Source organism: Chlorocebus sabaeus, chromosome 21, assembly GCF_047675955.1.
Source record: "Chlorocebus sabaeus isolate Y175 chromosome 21, mChlSab1.0.hap1, whole genome shotgun sequence".
NCBI classification, from domain to species: Eukaryota; Metazoa; Chordata; class Mammalia; order Primates; family Cercopithecidae; genus Chlorocebus; species Chlorocebus sabaeus.
Window position 1 is genome coordinate 40,050,336 of NC_132924.1, and position 19,318 is coordinate 40,069,653.

At 39.2% G+C, this 19,318-nt stretch overlaps 1 protein-coding gene across 1 annotated transcript in view; it reads right to left on the reverse strand.

The window, feature by feature from the left end:
* The window catches only part of DNAH11 (dynein axonemal heavy chain 11), a 370,125-nt gene that overhangs the window by 122,962 nt on the left and 227,845 nt on the right, over window positions 1-19,318 (reverse strand). Inside the window, exons 56-61 of the mRNA XM_038004732.2 lie at window positions 18,089-18,322; window positions 12,446-12,592; window positions 7,031-7,144; window positions 4,830-4,973; window positions 4,015-4,197; window positions 2,274-2,375 (exon numbers count right to left, since the gene is read on the reverse strand). Of these exons, the coding sequence (XP_037860660.2) occupies window positions 2,274-2,375; window positions 4,015-4,197; window positions 4,830-4,973; window positions 7,031-7,144; window positions 12,446-12,592; window positions 18,089-18,322 (924 nt within the window). The remainder of the gene's footprint in view (window positions 1-2,273; window positions 2,376-4,014; window positions 4,198-4,829; window positions 4,974-7,030; window positions 7,145-12,445; window positions 12,593-18,088; window positions 18,323-19,318) is intronic.

Consider the following 19,318-nt stretch of genomic DNA (forward strand, 5'->3'; position numbering starts at 1 on the left):
TTTACAAATCTCATCAGGACATTATCTCTGCAATGTCATGGACTCTGTTTTCAGTCTTTTATTCCTTTTGCTCACGACTCAAACCCTAGCGATGGGGAGATCAAGTTGGGAAAGGCTGGATCATATATCGAGTCTTTAGCTTGAAAAGGCAAGGTCATTCCTGCTAAAAGCTCCGCCTGAGTACATCCAATGCGGAGAGATTCTTCCCTAAAGAAAATCAAGCTGTTTTCACTCAAAGTTGGCAGACTGGATGCTGAGTAGTCCCAAATCACACATGGCCACCGTGAGAGGTAGTTTCTGTTACCACTACTTGACAGATGAGAAACTGAAGCTCCAGGGGTTTCTCTAAGCTGCCAGGGTTGTGCCGCCTCATCGCTCCGCTGGCTGTCCTCCATGCTGCCCTGCCAGGCACCTCACGCTCCTCATCCTGCTCCTGTATTCCTCCCATCTCTCTGTATCCCTTCAGCCAGGCTTGAGCGTATCTCCCTCCCTCCATCATGGCTGCTCCTGCCTGAGCTGAGGTCCTAACGGGATCCACAGCAGTGGCTTTCTCACTTGTCTGCCTGCCTCTAGGTTCTTTTCTTCTTCCAGCATCGATTCACTTCGGTTGTATCATTAACTTGTTAAAATCTTTCAGAGGCTCAGTGTCACCAATCAGATAAAATTTAAATTCTGTAGCATGAAAGGCAAAGAAAGCCTACGCTCACCTTTGCAAGTTCATTTTTCATGATTCCCTGCTACTCTCCAAAACCTTCATTGCAGGGCTCTGGCCTGCTGGACTCTTCAAGTGTCCCAACTGCTCCTTCCCTCTTTTCCTTGCTTTCTGTCAGGAAAACCTTTCCCATCCTAGTTATCCTGGTGGTTCCTAAGCAACATCTAAAGCCCATGCCAACCCACCTTCACTAAGTAACTTCCTCTAATTTCTTTGGGCTCAGTACTTTTTGGTGTGTTCTGTATATAGACACATATATAGATAATGCCAGACTAGGATGACTGGTTTACATATTTGTAAAAACAGTAGTGGTATTTAGTAGTACATATAATATTCATTGAAAATATTTTCTTTTTTTTTTTTTGAGATGGAGTCTCGCTCAGGCTGCAGTGCAGTAGCGCGATCTCGGCTCACTGCACGCTCCGCCTCCCAGGTTCACGCCATTCTCCTGCCTCAGCCTCTGGAGTAGCTGGGACTGCAGGTGCCCACCACCATGCCCGCATGTCCAGCTAATTTTTTTTAAAAATATTTTTAGTAGAGATGGGGTTTCACCATGTTAACCAGGACGGTCTCGATCTCCTGACCACGTGATCCACCCACCTCGGCCTCCCAAAGTGCTGGAATTACAGGCGTGAGCCACCACGCCTGGCCAAAAATATTTTCGAACCTCTTACTATGTGCCAAGTACCATGGCAAATTCTTAATATGAATTACTCTTATTTAATTCCCACAGTTCTATCTAAGAAATGGATGCTACTCCGAAAAAATAGCTAATGCATGATAGGTTTAATACCCAGGTGATGGGCTGATAGGTGCAGCAAACCACCATGGCACATATTTACCTGCATAACAAATCTGCACATCCACCCTAGAACTTAAAAAAAAAAGAAGGAAGGGAGGCAGGGAGGGGAAAAAGAAAGAAAGGAAAACAAAAGGAAGGAAGGAAAGAGAGAAAGAGAAAAAGAAATGAAAAGGAAGGAAGGAAGGAAGGAGAAAGAAAGAAAAAGAAAGAAAGAAGGAAGGAAGGAAGGAAGGAAGGAAGGAAGGAAGGAAGGAAAGAAAGAAAGAAAGAAAGAAAGAAAGAAAGAAAGAAAGAAAGAAAGAAAGAAAGAAAGAAAAAGAAAGAGAAAGAAAGAAAGAAAGGAAGAAAGGCTTATTATCATAATACCTATTTCGCAGATGAGAAAACAGAGGCTCATAGAGGTTAACTACTTTGTATGGGATGCAACAGTAAACACTGGAGCCAAGATATAAGCCAAATAGTCTGACTCCAGAAGACTTGCCTGGAATCACTATGTGCTGCCCTCCCCTTTCTGCTATCAGACTGCAAATGTTTCTTAGCTGTAGAAATCATGAACATTTGCACTTTCCCAGTTCAGTGTCTAGCATAGAGCAGATAAGAAATACCTACTGAATACTATATAAGGAAATACACTCATGGAAGATGGAATTCCTTTCTGCTTGATAGGAATCAGATATGGTGCTGTCTGAGGGTGGAATCCTAAGGTGGAGGCAGGGATCACCTCTTGGGAACCATTTCAATGTCATAGTTTGCACTTACCACAAGCTTTTTCCTGATAGCCTCTAGTTTTTCAGTAGCTGCAGCCAATTCTAAGTTTGCTTGGGCTAATGCTTGGCGTTTTGGCTCCACATCACAGTAGACCTGAAAATTCATGAATTCATAAAGATACAAAGAGGGTAAGTAATCATTGAATCCTAGATAGGATGGATGCTTTACAATTAAAATCTCTAATTCATTTAGCAATTTCTCTTTTTTTATTGAGATGGGGTCTTCTCATGTTGCTTAAACTGGTCTTTAACTCTGGGGCTCAAGGGGTCCTCCCACCTCAGTCTCCCAAAGTGCTGGGATTACAGGCATATGCCACCACACCTAGTCTGTTATTTTTCAGACATGGTACCACCTAAAGGCAGAGCACAATCCACATAGCCTTCCACATTCTCTCTGGTCCACCATTATTTTACTTACTTAATCTGGACCTTAGAGTTACAAGTACTTGCATAAAATGTGATGTAAATCAAACACCATTAAGATACTAAAATCAAGTGTCATAAAATGTGAAGATACTCCTCATATTACCAGAAATTACATCATGCAGAAACCATAGCCAAAGCCGAGATCATGTCTAGCCTTTAAGGCAGAAAATAACTGTGGGAAAATTCTCAACACAGAAAAGAGAGTGGGAGATATCCACACAACATCAACCACATTGTCACTTTCTTTTCTAAGTTCCCGACCACTTTAAGCACACGTTGTTTGAATGGACCATCTGAGAATTTAGGTGGATCAATTTTTCTGCTGGTAGGGAGAGAGGAAGACAATTAAATTTTCTTTCCTATTTTATAGCAAAATAAGACAGAATGCAGCCACAGTCAAGCTCTATGCTTGTCTTTTCTCCTATTGTACAAGTAGAAGACAGGGCTGAGACATTTCATTATGGAGAGAGGCTGTACATCAACCACAACCTGTCTAAACTCTTGCTTTATGAAGATTACCACTAAAGAGAGAGATCAAGACAGTCCTATTCTTATGGGCCCCACAGTATAAAGGAAATAGCCTGGCTTTATGAAAATTACTTTGGGAATTGAATTGACTATATTGACTTTTTCTAATTCCGTATTTGAATATAACATATGACCCTTCTAGACAAAGATGAGAGTTCTTCAGAGTCGTGGGCCATGCATGGTTCCCTTATTAGATCAAGTACTCTGCAAAGTGCTTGGGATACAGTTGGTTGGCGATAAATATTTGATAAATAAATGCATGAAATTATAATCTATCTCTACACTGCCGAAAAGTACAAATTTTAGATTAGATCACATATAGGCACAAAACTTACCTGTCATTAAAATACTAACACAAAGAAATGGTTATTTCCTTATCTCACTATGTCAACAATACAGATGGTTTGAATATTTGCTTTGAGTGGAGGGGCTACATTTAATTTGAGATGAATTCAGATTTGCAGTTGTTTTAAGTCAACAGGAATTAAATATTTAAATGTAAATAAGTAAAATTCATATATAAGTTTTCATCTAACTACTTATTGCTCTTTAATATAAAGCAGCCAATCACTCTACCCGAAAAAAAGAGTTTCTAACATTTCAAATAACCTCCTGTAGATAACTGTTTACTCTAACATGCTCATGTGTTATCCTTAGAACTATATATCCTTATTCAGAAAACAAAATAACAAATTTTACTCTTTTTGCTGACCTAGAAATTGATGTGTTTGTGGCCCTTTGTGGATAACATCTGTAAACACTCAATTTAGGATTGATACCTCATAGAATTTAATGATGTTGATGACCCAGGCACAGAGGCCAGCTGCTGCAAAAGATTTGGTTCGAATCAGGTTTGGATTAAACTCTGGGTCTTTCAAATACTGTTCATTCACCACTTTTAGACAGTTCTCTGGAATGTGCTCTTTGTCGTAGTTAATTAATGCTTGCAAAAAATCATCAACCTGCAAAGCAAAAAGATTTATTGCAATGAACCCATTTTGGCTGCAGAGAAAATTCCAAGATCGAAAGTTAAAATCAGCTTTTAGGACTCACATTACAAAAGCAAAATTGGCAAGCTGCATTTATCCTACTGTTCGACTTTTTCAGTCTTTATAGTATGAAGTTAGAATTAGCAATGGACACTTTTAAAACCTCTTCTATCCCGGGGTAAAATATTCAGTCCCAGCACAGGAGGTATTCACATTTTGAAGAAAAGGCAGGCAGAAAAGAAAAAGCAAAAACACACCAAAAAGCCCCTGTGCTTCACCTTCCTGTACATTAGTAACATTTTTCCAACCTAAGAAATCCATGTAATTTTCTCCCTCCTACACTTAACTGCTTTCATAATTTTGCAAATAATTAGCAACCTTCCACCTGCCGCTGGCATTGACTTAGGTATGCCATAACCCAAAGCTAACCTCCAACTTGGCAAACAAAAACTGTAAGTCTAGAGAACATATACAGTAGATTACATTCGGCAACTGTGAAGATGATTTCTTCTGACCTGAACATCTTTTGCTATTAAGCATAACCATAGTACTGAAAACAGTATGGAAATTATCAGGGTTTTCATCTTGCCAGGCTACGCTGATACCTTTCCCATGAAGACTTTAGCAGCTTTCCAACTTCGGTCTTTGGGCACTCTTCCCCGAGGAGCCAGAAGGACCATCACGGCTGCAGTAACATTGGTAACTGCAATGGGCGGGTTGGGAAAGGCTTTCAGCTCACTGAGGTTGACCTGAAGAAAAATACGCATGTGCGCACACACACATAGACAGACAGACAGGATTAGGGGAGGTCTGGTGAAGCTCTGTAAGTTGTCATGCTAGTCTTCAGTGGCCTACTCTCCTTATCAAACCAGTCTCAATTTGGCAATTCTTTGCCACCTGGGGACTCCACCTTGGAACTCCAGGAGGTTCAATTCTTGCTGGGAACTTCTCTGATACTCTGGAGACATCACTGCCCTTTCTTGCCTCCAAGAAAAATGATCTATATATCAGTCCTGCAGAGCTCTGCTCACTGAGACCAGGATACGCACACACGTGTGTGTATGTGTGTATATGTTGTAAGATACTTATAGGTTCTATCCCACTATGTAATAGATTTGCATCTTAACCAAACCCCTCCCAGACACATAATTCCTTAATTCAGTGTCTCTTAGGTTTGTTTTTCTGCCTTACATGTACAAGCAAGAAATATCTTCCATTACACTACAGGGACTCTCAACTAGGAGAGGGCCAAGATAGGCTGAACCTTCTTCTCCTTTATCTCCTCAGGTCAGACCATTGATTAATCCAACAGATGATGTTAATAGTATAAATTATATGGTATCAGGGCAAATACTTTGAGGCAGGAACTAGCACATATAAGAAGTTCATGTAGGCTTATGATATTTAATACATGATTTAAAAACCAAAACCAACCAGGTATTTCCTATGATATTTTATGTGCTACGTAATACACTCTTGCTTATAAAACCTTATCAAATGTTGAACCTGATTCTGCTCCCTTATCAGAAGCTGCCTATTTATTTGGTATATGATTACAAAGAATGGAAAGACAGTGAAAGCAAGAACAAAAACAAATACTTAAAATATGCTAATAACTGAGAGCTGGCTAACCAAGATTCTTTTATAATTTATAAATATACATAGCTTTATAAGTGGTGCTATTTTGCCTGAGTAAAGAGTAATTATTCAGAGAAAAATTTGCAAATTTAGAGAAACACAATAAAGAAAATAAATATTCCATTACTCAGAGATAACCAATTAATCTTACTTTTTGCCAGTCTTTCTGTGCACATATTCTTACCAAAAGAATTAGTCATGTAAAATACCCTATTTTATAATCTGCTTTATTCACTTAATATATCATGGTTAATGTGTCACATTGCTAATTAGCATTTAACAATATTATTTTAAAGGCATAAGGGTATTTGAAGGTGTAATAATTGGAATTCTATCATGGTATGTTTCCATTTAAAATTTTTCAGTTTTATGGATATACTGTAAGAAATACCCATGTAAGTATCTCTTTAGTCACAGTCAAAATTATTTTCTTCAAAAAAATACTTAGAAAACGAATTCAGTATTTCTATAAAGAACAGTGAAAATCTAGATTCTTTACTTTTTGAAATGAAATCTTGAGAATCTCAGGCCCAGTGATTTCCCGAGCTCTCCCCAGAGGACTGGGAGAAGACCCCAGGATGAGATTAGCTGCAGGCTCTTAAAAGAACATTGCCTTCCATTTCACTTTCCCTAACAATATGCTTGTGATGAACACAGCTTACTTTCTAAGAATTTGAGTGCTTAGGGAGGTTTCACCAACAACACGAAACTCAAAGAAATGGTGGGGACCAAACCTACGTATCTTTGCTCCTATTGTTCTTTCCATGAGGGTCTCTCATCGGTGCTACTCTTTATATTCCAGAGGAAATAAAGAATCCTTGGCCTAGTTCTTAAAGCAACACATGATATGAAAAATTGGATTTGGGTCAAATCCAGTTACCAACAATCCAGTTGCCTTTCATAAGAGTATAAATCCCATGCTGTTGGAAATATTCAAAAGGAGACTGCGTATTGGGTTGCTGTAGCACAGAGTCCTGGATGGCAAAAAAAAGTTGAACTATAATGACAACCTCAAAGGTTTGTTTCAACTTTAATATTTCATGGGTGTTTCTTTCCTTTTAAAATACTTTTTCGCTGCATGGGCTACACTCTCAGCTCAGTTATTCAAACTCTAATAAGCTTTAAATATTACTTTGAGGAAACTCAGGGACCAGTAAATCATCTTTACCCTGTTGAGTGTATTGAGTGCAGCTGTAGCAGCCACCAGTGCAGGCTCAGCCTTGAGTAAGTCAGCCTCACATTCTCTCTGTTTCTGGAACACTTCAGTCCGAATGGCTGTCACCTAATTAGAGACGAAAAGCACACAAAGCCATACAAATTATCACAGATATCTCTAAAGAGAAATGGAGGTTGACTCAGATGCACTGCTAAATAATTCATTTCTCTGTACTTTGAACAGGTGAGGAATTTGTTAAATAGACTAATTTTCCTTTAGACACAGTATCAAAATTTTGTAAATGTAAAAAACACACAGTAACAAATCTCAATATAAATGGATTCAAGTTTCAAAATGCTCCAAGAAAAGCTTTGACTCATTTAATTATAAGGTACCACTAATAGTAAAAGCAAGATTAAGTGATTCCTCTGTTCTTCAGTTTTCTTTTTCAGAGAGCCCTGGATTAACAAACATCTGGGTTAGCTTAGTAACCTAGACCACAAAATATTCTTGCTAGGATTCTCTAATTTTTGCTAACTTTTGCTTAGAAGCCATGTTGGCTATTACTAAAGAACAGATTTGAAGCTCTTTTGATCAACTGTCTACAATAGATTCTATTCTGTGGTTGTGGATTGCATGCCTAACTATAAATAAAATTTTAGTGAAGACTACTGGTTGCTCCAAGGACATGGTAAGAAACCACAGATGCAAGAGCCCACATCTGCCTTTGGTATTGGAACGATAACATTGATACCCACTCTCCTCTTGTGGATCCGGTGGCACCTCTTCCCAGGACACAGAGGGTGCTGCATCAGCCTTCTGACTTGATATATAATATAGAGGAAACTCAAACTGGTAAACCTGAACCAAACCAAAATGAGAAGCGAGGGCGGAGGTGGGAGGTGGCTTATCCTCCTCCCCTTAAGAGACCTATAGAATCTGAAAGGCCAGGAAGAGTGAATTTTTAGTCCTCAGTAGAAATTTGAATTTCAAAGCTGTGGCACTGGGCACCAGGATCTAGCCACCATGGGAGATGGTTCCTGTGGTGATGGTGATTGTGGAATATAAAGTGTGAACAAAAGTATATTTCTTCAGATGTGTTTGAAATGAACAAGTTTAACTATACCATAAAATTAAACACTGCTCACAACAAATTATGTTGTCTACTACAGCTTTATTAGCAGTAATTATGCTTCTCCTGATTAACCATTATTTTGCTGTGTACTGTACCTTTTATGAAGATAATTGGTTCGGGGTAGATATGTGACCTCCTGCTAATACACACACAGCTATCATTAATGTAAATAAGAAAACCCTGCATGCTTACTGAGAACTACTCAAAAACCACAACCCTAAAAAGCTGCCAGGAATGGACCATGAAAATTTTCTGTATGCTACAGAACACTGCTACAGATAAATGAGTTTATGTGAGCAAAGGAGTTATCACCTCAGGTTTATTTAATTACCATAAGGATACAGTGAATCTATAAATGCTATTTGTTACCATTTATAATGGCATCATTAAAAAATCATTTTAAATTGGACTCAGGATCATAGGTTTTTAGTACTGGATAAAACCTTAAAGAGTACTTCTTTTAAGTGCTCTTTCCTTTTTTTTTTTTTTTTTGAGACACAGTTTCGCTCTGTCACCCAGGCTGGAGTGCAGTAGCATGATCTTGGCTCACTGCAACCTCCACCTCTTGGATTCAAGTAATTCTCCTGTCTCAGCCTCCTGAGTAGCTGGCATTACAGTCACGCTCCACTATACCCAGCTGATTTTTTTATATTTTTACTAGAGGGGTTTCACCGTGTTGGCCAGGCTGGTCTTGAACTCCTGACTTCAAGTTATCCGCCTGCTTCAGCCTCCCAAAGTGCTGGGATTACAGGCATGGGCCACCACGCCTGACTAAAGTGCTATTTCTATCAGCCTAGTAGCTGCAACTCATTTCTGACTCCTTTACTGTTAATGGAGTATTTTTCGTTTGGATAATTTTTATAAACAAAACAATTTTGAACATTAAATAAAAACCCACTCATAAAAATGAAGAAAATTCTCAAGTTGGTCAACTTATTTCTCATTCTCAATACCTCTCACCCTAAGGTGCAACAATACTAGAGGAATGAAAATTCTGTATATCTCAGTAAGCTGTTAAGCCAGTGTACAATTTCCTTTGCCCAGTGGCTCCTGGTCAGCAATGCTCAACCTATAAAACAAGAGAAGAGTTGCATGGAGTGCCTAGAGAGCATGCTTTCCCCTTCCCACTGTAAGTTAAAGCAGGAATTTGGAGACAGTTTCACCCATGGGCAGACAAGAAATTCTCTGCCTTGCATTCATTGACAGCCCCTTGCAGAAGTTCTTAAGATTTAGTGGTGAACACAGGGAGAGGATAAAGAGAATAAAGTCCCAATAACTGCCTGTTATGAGCTAAACTGTGTCCCCCCCAAAATTCATATGTTGAAGACCCAAGCTCAGAATGTGACTGTATTTGGAGACAGGGCCTTTACAAGGTGATCAGGTTAAAGTGAGGTCATTAGGGTGAGCCCTAATCCAAACTGACTGGGGTGAGAAGTTCGGACACACACAAGAGACATCAGTGGAAATAATTATGGAGAAAAGATCACGTGAGGACACAGCAGAAGGCAGCCATCTGTAAGTCACAGAAGGAGAAATCTAACTTACCAATACTTTGATCTTGGACTTCCAGCCTCCAGAACTTGGAGAAAATAAACTTCTACTGTTTAAGCCTCCCAATCTCCCAAAAGACCCCATGTGGTATTTTTGTCATGGCAGCCTTGGCAAGCTGACACAGTACACTTATCTGCCTTTGGATTGTAAGAATTTCCTTATGATCCTCTAACACCCAGGCCCACCCACATTCAGAACAGAAACACACACAAAAACTGATAGCCATTCCAAATCAAGATTGATGCTCAACTTTTGAAGAGATGATATTAGCGCTTCAATTTAGAAGGTGCCTCTACTCATGAAGGTTTACACTCCACTCAAGGGAGAGCACAGTTTGAAAGCAATCAGAGAATTCTTAGCATTTTAGAATTTGGAGCTGAGAAGCCAAACCAAGGTGGAAGAAGAACTAATTTTCACAGGCTTGATGATGCTTGTGTGACTTGAAGTCATTGCTGGCAATGCCAGTGGTTCAAATCGCCCTTGATTACCTTCTAGATTTGAAGCAATGATTTCAACCTGCTTCTCCACATGGCTGTTGAGGTTCATGGCAAGACATTCTCTAACCCCAACATTTGTTTAGTCGTATTAAACGTGGCTGTGTACTTTGTGAGCTGTGCAGCATTACTTTTAAATTAGTGCTCGTGTTTGAAGACTTGAGACCCCAATTTCACAGGACCAGAAACAGTCCATATTCACCCCCTTTAGTATAGCATAGCATAGTATCTAGCACATTGCTGAACATATGACAAATGTGAGCCCACAGCATGGACTCAGGTGTTGATGAATTTCTAGATGCTTCCTAGTTTAATTACGAAAGAACTTTCTTCCATGAATACCCAATTCACAGTAGTTCCTTCCCACCATCATGTCTCTCTACTTGATTTTCATCAGAGCACCTATCTCGATATATCCAGCTTCTCAATGTGTGACTTGTCTCCTGTCAGTCTTTTCCATTGCAATGTAATCTACACGAGAGCACCCTGCTTGTCAAATATCCCTAATAGTCTACAACAGTGCCTGGTGAAAAAATAGACGTTAATATTTGTATTTATAATTAAATTAAGCTCCATGGATAAAATGAAAATGCTTAGAAGTATTATTTTTATGTCTTGGTATGGATTAAATATAAAAAATAGTATGTGCCTTCTTTGTGTTTGAAGTTCACTAAACAACCTGTCAGATGAGTTCTAATTTGCTAAAACTTCTTTCTCCTTTTATGAGGGTATTTTTTCCTTAAGAATTCACATGTAAAAATGCAAAAAAAAAACCCCTCTATTTACATTTTAGGTTTCCAAAAGTATCTGTGATGATAGGTTATGATATAATAACCACTAGAACATCACACGTTTGTGTAATACCTGAAAAATATTCCCTGGGTAGAATTAGCTCATGGTGATTGTATCATGTGTGATAACTAATTGCTCAATGTAATAATATACTTTGTCTTTTTTGCTCCTCTTTGATGGAGAATGGGGTCTCATTATGTTGTTCAGGCAGGTCTCAAACTCCTGGGCTGAAGCTATCCTCCTGCCTCTGCTTCCCTAAGTGCAGGGATTACAGGCATTAGCCACTGTGCCCAGTCCAATAATATACTTTTAAGGACATTCTCCACTTACCTGTAACTCAACAGAAACATTTACAACGCAAATTAGGAATTTTATGACCGCTGATCACATAGGGCATGCCAAATGTGTCTTATCTTCAATTTTAAATGCCATAATCTTATTTCTTAAAACTGTCTGTTTACAGTTTTGATGTTCAACAAACTTTTCAACTCTTTAGTTGTGCAAGGAAGACACGCTCAATACACATTGGAAAAAAAGAAAAACAACTCAATTGTATATGAATGGCAACACCACTAGAAAAACTCAAATATTTTCAGGTAACCTAAAAGGTAAGAAAAATGGCATAATCACTACCGATTCAATGGCTGTGAGAATGTTAGCAACTTACAACTTTTTATTAATTAGGCCCTGATTATAATCTTTTGTCTAAAATAAGAAATTTTTACTTTAAACATATACACTCAATTTTTAAATAAATATTTATTAAATTTTTTGTTTACTATGGTATTTCTTTTGAGAAATCAGATGTACAAAACTATGTCTTCCATTTGTAGCTGATGTTTTGGTAAAAGAAGATGACAAAAGACATTGTATTTATTTCAGAATTGCTAGAAACCTGAGTAGAAAGCAAGCAGAATCTATATAATGTTAAAAGGAATTATTTCCAACAATAAAACACAATACAGAATGCCAGGGCCTCAATCGAATCAAAAAGAACAAATTTAGCTTAGGACTTAATAATAAACTCCAGTTGTATTATTAAAATGCAAAATTTGAAAACCATCTTGCAAAGTGATGGAATGGGCTTTGTTAACAATTGAGTTGTTCAATTTGCCTAAAAAGTGGAAACCTTTAAAAACCTCAGAGGTGACTTCCTGACCTTTACTGTATTACAAATAGGCCTGATGTTCAAGATCCACATCCATTATATGCTTGAATGAGCTCAGTATTTATTGTTCTTTCATATCATTAAAAGAGCTAAAAGGTTGGGGAAATGCATAATGTAAAGAAAGGTCAAGTGGTAATCACGGTGTGAAATGCTGTTACATGTGTAACTATAATAATTCTTTAGACTTTACGCTCCCTGGAGAGGAAGTTGTTCAAAATTGTTCACCTACCAAGGTTTATTTTGTGCTAAATATAGCTCAGTACTCTAAATGGTGGAATTAGCCTGACCTTTCGCTCCTCAGCATCAGCGACGGTCTTTTCCCGGCTCACTTTCTCTGTCTGAAGGCCGATCTTTGTGATCAGAGCTTCCGCATCGTGATTTCTCAGTTGCAACTCGGCTTCTTGAGAGGCAAGTCTGGCTTTTAGATCTCCCACCTAAAGCAAAAGTCTTACATCACTGGCCTTGTTCACAACAAATCCCAGGTAGAGCTTATGATTGGGAATGAATTCAGGGATTCCTAACAATTTGTATCTTGCATCTGTCTCTACCCTGATTTTCACTGTCTTCTGATTTGCACAAATGCAGCCACATTGCTTTTCTCCACGTGAGAACAAACAGAAGAATATTTTCCAATGATTTTGCAGGACATATAATTATTTTTTGTCAGTACTAAGAGGTTGAGTCGGGAAGTTGCTCTTCCCTCCGTCTGACCGCATGCTCCTTCACCCATGTCTGCTTTTGGGTCCTAGGCAGCTCGGGCTCAAGGAAGCAGAGGTCGTGGGAAGACATACTTGGTCACGACCTGGAAGAACTATGCCTCTTCACTGTCCAACAGAAGGTTGCTGGAGGCTTCAGCAAGTTGAAGACATGAATACTCCTTGCCTGACTGCAGATTAATCGGCTGCATATTAAAATGCCCACTGTGGCCGCCGCGGTGGCTCACGCCTGTAATCCCAGCACTTTGGGAGGCAGAGTCGGGCAGATCACGAGGTCAGGAGATCCAGACCATCCTAGCGAACATGGTGAAACCCCGTCTCTACTGAAAATACAAAAAAATTAGCTGGGCGAGGTGGCGGGCGCCTGTAGTCCCAGCTTCTAGGGAGGCTGAGGCAGGAGAATGGCGTGAACCCGGGAGGCGGAGCTTGCAGTGAGTGGAGATCGCGCCACTGCACTCCAGCCTGGGTGACAGAGCAAGACTCCCGTCTCAAAATAAATAAATAAATAAATAAATAAATAAATAAACAAACCACATAAAATGCCCACTGATAGGTCTCACCTCTTCCCATCAAATGGAAAATGACCCTCTTGATTTTTTTCACCTCATTGATGATCGTGAAGCTAACCCAATATTCAACTTAATACCTACTAAGAAGAGCAAACCATGTGTTTGAGGTATTACTATGCTGTGGCCAAAACTCAGTGAGCTTCAGGGATATACATGTCTCCCATTGGTCTATCACTAAATAACCTTACTGAGCTCTTGGAGAACTTAGCCTTCCAAGGAATCCATAAATTCATCTGCTAAAAAGAACTGTCCACTTTTTTCAGCTAAAATTTCATTAGGTTCAGAAGGCATTACTAGGTTCCTCAGTTTGAAGGTCATGTAACTAAAAGCAGAAGTGAGGTAATAGAGAAAAAGACATGACTCAGTTCTCAGAAATATCTGAAAGCAGCTTTATACATCACAATAATTCTCTCTCCATTGCATTTCTCTTCCAAAAGTGTAAGTATTACCATTTTTAAAAATCACAGCAGCAAAGAACAATCATAACCATTTATTTTAACTCAATTGCTAAAGACATTTCAGTGGTTTCATCTTGTGGAACAACATCCCATTACTATATCCAAGTAATCTTGTAGTTTCCACCCAACACAGTATATTCACACTCTACCTAAAAAGCATGATTACTACTATGACTGCTACTTGTACTATTATAGATTAAGCTATGACTGATTTTTCAGTCTCTCTGTGAATTCAGGGTAACTTTGCATACTGACATGCTTCTCCATTCTTTTTAGCCATATGAAACTAGTGTTATGTTAGGCCATAGTCAAAAGAATCATCCATCAGGAAAATGCAAGTAAAAACACACCTATTAGAATGGGTAAAATAAAAATCAGAGATACCACCAAATTATTGCAAAGAAGCTGAGAAACTGGCTCTCTCATACACTGCTGGTAGTAATGTATAAAGTCACAGCCATTCTGGAAAGCATTTGCCTGTTTTCTATAAATGTAAACATGCAGTACCAAACAATTCATTTTTGGTCATTTGTGGATTTATGTCTACAAAAGGAAACCTATACATGAGTATTCATAACAGCTTTATTTATAATAGCCAAAACCCAGAAATAACCCAGATGCCCTTCAGCAGTTGAATGGTTAAACTGTGCTACCTTCATTCTGTGGAATACTACTCAATAAAAAAGGACAAATTATGGATACACCTAATACCTTGGCTGGATCTCAGGGAAATTATGCTGAGCGAAGAAAACCAATAACCAAAGGTTACATATTTTATGACTCCATTTGTATAGCATTTTTGAAATGACAAAATTACAGAAATGGAGAATAGATTTGTGATGGCCAGGAACTAGGATTCAGGAGGTGGGGAGGAAGTGGGGGTGACGTAGGTGTGGTTATAAAATGGTAACATGGAATATTTCTGTAGATGGAACTTTTCAGTGTCTTGACTGCGTGAGCACCCAGACCTACATGTGATAAAACTGCATAAAACTAAACACACACACACACACACACACACGTACGAGTAAAACAGGAAATCTGAATAAGGTCTGTGGATTGTACCAATGCCATTTTCCTGGTTTTGACATTGTACTAGTTATGCAGGATGAACCTACCATTGAACCCATAAGATGTGACAGGGACCTGTCTGTAGTATGTTTTGTAATTTCTTCTCAATCTATTATCATCTCAAAATAGAAATAAAGCAAAAAGAATCACCCAAGAGACTAGGACAAAATTATGTTATTTCAAGCCCTAATTTCAGTTTCTAAGGAAGCTGTTAACTCTGAAATATTCAAAGTGACTGAAGCTGTGGAAGCAAGGCTTTATCTATGAAGAAAGGTCACTAGGACTATCTGTGATGACCTAAGCTGACTTCTAGAGAGAGGTTATTTGGCTATAAAAGGGGCTTACAGCTTTACTGTAAAGAATGAGCATTGCTAAGGTTTTCAAATGACATGGCATTCCTTAAGGCAGACCCTTAGAGGATGCATGCCCCAATACATAGGCATTACGCTCTTCATACAACCTGATCTTACGCTATATGGCTCTCCAATTCTCCACATAGGAAACCACCCTTCCTTTTTATAACCCACTTATTTCTAAAACTGTCATGTAGCTGTTGAATATTCCAACCACGTTTTTGGTATTAGGAGCATTCTATGCACAAATACCTAATGAAAAGAAATCACCGTCAGTCTTTCCATCAAGACTTCATGTGTCAATCAAGACATCTTTTGTCTTTATAGACTTTCTGCCTGGGGTTCTTAGCTAAGGGGGAGTAAAGAGACTCAAGCAGCCCTGGACTTGGCAGACACAGTGAATTAGCTCTCCCTTCTCCTGCTCCTCGCCCATCCCCTTGACTCATCAATATATAACTGAGGTGATTATTAAGAAATCACAGTCTCTCTCCTCTTCTTTTTTCCTATGACTGAGATGCTGCCACCACTGCAATGGTTCAGGATGGTACCCCACTTACTTTTAGCTCTGTCATTTGGGAAAACAACCATTTAAGTATGGCAGAAGCACTTATTTCTTTGCCAAGGATGCCCCCACAGTATTGAAAGCTCAGTTTGGGTAACAACACTATCATTTCCTGATGGTGGGCAAAGTCAACAGGTTCAGTTTGGGATGACATTCAAAGGGATATAAATGCTTTGTGACACAGAGCTCCTTCCTTGTCTTACTTAGCACAACAAGACTCCAGGGAAAATCTTTCTTACAGAAAGCCGTCTTGATTTAAATGAGATAGACAGATAGAAGAAAACAGACATGGAGAGGGGCAAAAGACAAGAAAGTAAAATAAAGTATGAATAAAAAGAATCAGGAAAGACAGACTTTTTTTTTTTTTTTTAAGACAGGCTCTTGCTCTGTTGCTCAGGTTGGAGTTGAGTTACCCAATCAGCACACTGTAACCTCAAACTCTTGGGCTCAAGGGATTCTCCTGCCTCAACCTTTCAAGTGGCTGGGTGTACAGGTGCGCGCCACCATGCTTGGCTCATTTTAAAAAATTTTGTCGAGATTGGGTCTCATTTTGTTGTCCAGGCTGGTCTCAAACTCCTGGACTCAAGCAATCCTCCCCCTTCAGTCTCCCAAAGTGCTGGGATTAAAGGTGTGAGCCACCGTGCCTGGCCTAGATAGGCATCCTTTGAGAGGAAAGGAGAAGGTGCACAAACATGGATATGCTATTTGTGGGTTTCCTAGAAACTATTCTTAATGCCACTTGATCCCAACCATCGTGAAAACTTCCTCACTCTGGTTTCTCTTTCCTAATTGTGGTCCATCTACTCTCTATTAGTACAGATCACAGTGTTTTGAACACAGAGTCATTCTCGGTATAGAAAACTAAGAGGGAAAGAGGCAAGTGGTGCTTTGGCCCAGAGTGACTGAAGGACATGGCCAGAGAGCCCTTCAGAGTGAAAAGGTGCTCCCTCCTTCGGGTCTCAGTTTATTTCAAGCCTAGCCACAGCTGGGTTATCCAGGCCACTTGGGGAAACCACTGGCCCAATCCTTGTAAAGCATATCAGAGTCTGACCTGATAACATTCACTCTAAGAAGGCCACCAGTATTTCTAGTCTTGAGGTGATCACTAGAGAGAATTCTTCTCACTCCAGCTCTAAGTCCCGGCTGGCTCAGAGAAAGGCTGGGCCACTCTTCAAAGTCTCCAGAGTCTCTCATTCCAATCTCTTCTTTCCAGCCACAGAGAGGCAGCATGGTGCCATGGACAACTCACGGGCATCAGCGCACCACATACCTGGGTCTAAAACCCAACCTCACTGACTCTCTGGCCTTAAACTCTTTACGCCTCACATATAAAATTATAGTAGCAACACCTACTTCATGAAATCCTTTGTTTTTAAACAACTAAATAATGATGATATGTGTACAGACCCACACATGATTAACATCCTGTGCTGATTCTCTCCTGATTTACCCCTGCAAGTTAGAGACATCACCCTTTGAGGGAGCAGGGGCCTTAAGACTGAGGACACAGATGAGCCTGGACACTTTTATCTAAGAGAGCTGGTGGCTAAGAGGAGCAGACCAGTCACTGAGGTAGGAGAAACGACTCTACTTTGGGATCTCGCCACAGTCATTAGCCAGAAAATGATGCCCTCACTGGAGGTTGAGAATCTGAGACTAAAAAAGATACTGGTCCATCCTAGGATGATAAAAACTTTGACAACAAGTACCGTGCACTGAAGAAGTCACAGACAAGTGAGGCAATCCGCTGTGTCTGCTCCTTCAGTATTCCACATTGCCTTGCACTGAGTCAGGCCAAGAAGAGAAGGTTTCTCCCTAATTCAGCTGTGACACAGTAATCAGCCAATTCCATTGTAGGCTTTGGAAAGCAGTAGCAGTGTGTTCTTGGTGTCATGAAACTGTAAATTTCACCAGTTGGCATCTTATAGAAATGGATTTGGGGGGAGGGGGGAGGGATAGCATTAGGAGATATACCTAATGTAAATGACGAGTTGATGGGTGCAGCACACCAACATGGCACATGTATACATATGTAACAAACCTGCACGTTGTGCACATGTACCCTAGAACTTAAAGTATAATAATAATAATAATAATAATAAAATAAATAAATAAATGGATTTAGTAGTGCTTCAAAAGGAAATATATTTTTCTATTAAACAGCATAAATGTCACTCAGTAATAACACATCCTGGTCATACCTGAGAGGCTGTGGTTTTTAGTTTTTGGATGCCGTTCACCAGGTGTTCTTTTTTCTTGGATACCTCATTTTGCTTCTTCTTCAACAGGTTCTTAAACAGTGATATTTGCTCTAGAAAACTCTTTGGGGTGGTATAGTTGTGCCTTCTCTCATTCTGGTAATATCTGGTGCTCATTTCATTTACAGTGGTGTGAACATGTGCCATGAAAAGGCTAATAGAGTCTTTGTGCGGTGGCTGAAAACGTAAACATTACAGTTCATGTGAAATCCTTTCAAGTTAAAAATACAACTAAAAAAAAAACAGAAGAAAAATCAAGAAAATGATCATTTTTTTCCTAAAAGTCAGAAAAAGATTATAGTATAACCTAGGAAAACTTATTTAATCTTTAAGCATTATCCACAGGATTTGGGAGATTACAATAAAGCATTCAGCTTGACTAACCTTCTTCTTGCCAAGTAGGACAAAGGGTTTTTATGTGCTCCACATACCAAACGCAAAAGCCAACATATACAGCTCTTCACAACTTGATTTTTATCTACCAAGTGTGTGAAAGAGAAGGTGGAGAAACAGACATGACATCCTGAGAAATATTTCTGCCACTGCTTTCAAACTAAGCTTTAGACAAAGAGAAGCAATAACCCTGCAAAGTCACTGAAAAAAAAAAAAAAAAAAAAGCCAAAACTTAGAAACTCACAGTTTTGTGAGAAATCATGTAAACACAAACTGGATAGCAGGGTATAAATGTCACTGCTGCTGGGAGAAAAATGTCATGACCATTTCTATTCTTATTTGGCAAAGAAAACCCACAAAAGAGCAACTCTCCTTCAGTGAGTTACTGAAGACCCCCCACTATACATTCCTTCTATTTTGTCCTCTATGACTTCTGAAGTAGTTAACTTTTTAATTTGTGGAGTCACATCTCCCTCATTTTAATGATTATTTATTGCATTCTGTACAAGATGAACCAGGTTCAATTAATCAAGGGAAGCCTAAAAATCAATTAATATGAATTAAATGAGCTACACCAACTCTTAGGAAAGTCACACATAATTTACCAAAGTGTTGTCAATAATGCCCAGACATCTTTGGGAAAACTGCATGCAAGTGGCTGGTGATGCAGTTAAACGTTTCAAACCTGCACCATTAATATTACAAGCAGAGGGGTGAGGAGAGATAGGTCAATTCTTGTTGGTGAAAAACAACTGCTCCTGAACAATGTCTTTAAACAAT